This window comes from Echinococcus granulosus (genome assembly GCF_000524195.1).
Source record: "Echinococcus granulosus chromosome Unknown EG_S00226, whole genome shotgun sequence".
In the NCBI taxonomy this organism is placed as follows: domain Eukaryota; kingdom Metazoa; phylum Platyhelminthes; class Cestoda; order Cyclophyllidea; family Taeniidae; genus Echinococcus; species Echinococcus granulosus.
In genome coordinates this window covers 60,105-61,556 of record NW_020170606.1, presented here as the reverse complement: position 1 = coordinate 61,556, position 1,452 = coordinate 60,105, and the positions used below count along the sequence as shown (strand labels likewise).

The following is a 1,452-nucleotide window of genomic DNA, read 5'->3' as shown; positions in this document are numbered from 1 at the left end:
ATCTACATCTGCTATTTCTAATGGTCTTCCTTCCCCCTGATATGAAAACTGTCTTCAAATCCTACTGGAGGGTGTAGCTTTTTACTGAAGCATCTTCTATAATGAACCTTGAGATGTTGGATATGGAGTTGTGCATTGTAAATCAGGTAGTTTGTATATGAAATGACTATCATCACTCAGCGATGCACTTCAAATGGCGGGAAAGGCACATATAACTGTAATATGTCTACTTTTGGTTAACATTAGGCCAACTTTGGCTGTCATTATAGGTCTTCTGGCTAATATATCATGGTAGCAGATGTCTCCGTGCAGTGTGGGAAGTTTATCGCATCTCGTGGTAGTACATATCCAGGGATATTTTGGATTGCTGTTTTAGGATTTAATCAAAAAGGGCCAGTTGGTTTTCTATATTCACCACCTGTGAGCATCTTGAACGGTGAAATGTCCACTGGTACATGAACTGTAGCCCTAAAGCAAAAAAGACACCGTACAGAGCAAATGTTAGTCTTTCAATTACGCATACTCGGTGAAATCCTTCAACAGACCAAGCGGGGTGTAATTCGATTTCCCCACCTGTCCACTACCTTACACATGTGCAGATGCGGTGCATATCTTGGAGATCCTGTACGTCTTGCATAGTTCGATGAAGAGTCGACTTTGGAAATTACGGCTTTGATCTCCATGCACCGTTTCTGGCACTATGTGTAGACAAATTCGGCAAATAAGAGAAAACATAATTAACTGTTTCAGTGTTTTGTGTTCTCCCAAATTCTGTCTCAACCGTTTTTGGGAAGTAGATTACCATAATAAGGATATATCGTTTTCCTCTTTCGGTGGTCCGTAGAGGACCCAAGCCTTCCCTCTCTCCTGCAAAACCAACAGGCCTAGCTTAGAGTGGTGCAATCGCTGTGAGGTGATGTAAGTAACTGGAATCTGGCAGAAATCAAGTGGATCAGGGATGAGCGCTGGTCACCACTACCTTTTCCTAGGACTATTAGCATTTTCTCCACCCACCCATAGTCCAATTGCTTGTGTAAATCTCGGAGGCATGTTTGTAGTTAAGAGCATCAATACCATCTCGACACAATTCTATATCGTCCCCTTGTGACAGTTTTGATCATTTCTGTCATTTTTTATCTGATTACCTTGCTCGACAAGTTCATATCTTCCACTCTGGGTTTGTAAGTAGATGATAAGAACCTCTGGTATATGGAAAGCTTATTGGTACCATACTCTGAGAGTTTCTCTAATAATGCTTGATGGATTCGCCCAAGAATATGGTGCTTGCTGCAACACCACCTCTTTTTGCCAGCTCTGGTCCGCTGAAGAGGATGTCTGCATTGTTTTATCTATTTCTCTTTCTGTGTTGGATTGTACTATAAAAATTGTGTTGTTGCAGCTTCTCGTACTATTGTGCCACCAAATGGTAAATCCACTTCACTGTTTTTAACC

The 1,452-nt window shown here is 41.5% G+C and overlaps 1 protein-coding gene across 1 annotated transcript in view; it reads left to right on the top strand. All coding sequences in view use genetic code 11, as the record gives it.

Moving 5' to 3' along the window:
* EGR_10497 (hypothetical protein) overlaps window positions 1-1,452 on the top strand; it is a gene marked incomplete at both ends in the record, with an annotated part of 3,670 nt that overhangs the window by 1,077 nt on the left and 1,141 nt on the right. Inside the window, one exon of the mRNA XM_024499746.1 lies at window positions 181-291. Coding sequence (XP_024345841.1) covers window positions 181-291 — 111 coding nt within the window. The remainder of the gene's footprint in view (window positions 1-180; window positions 292-1,452) is intronic.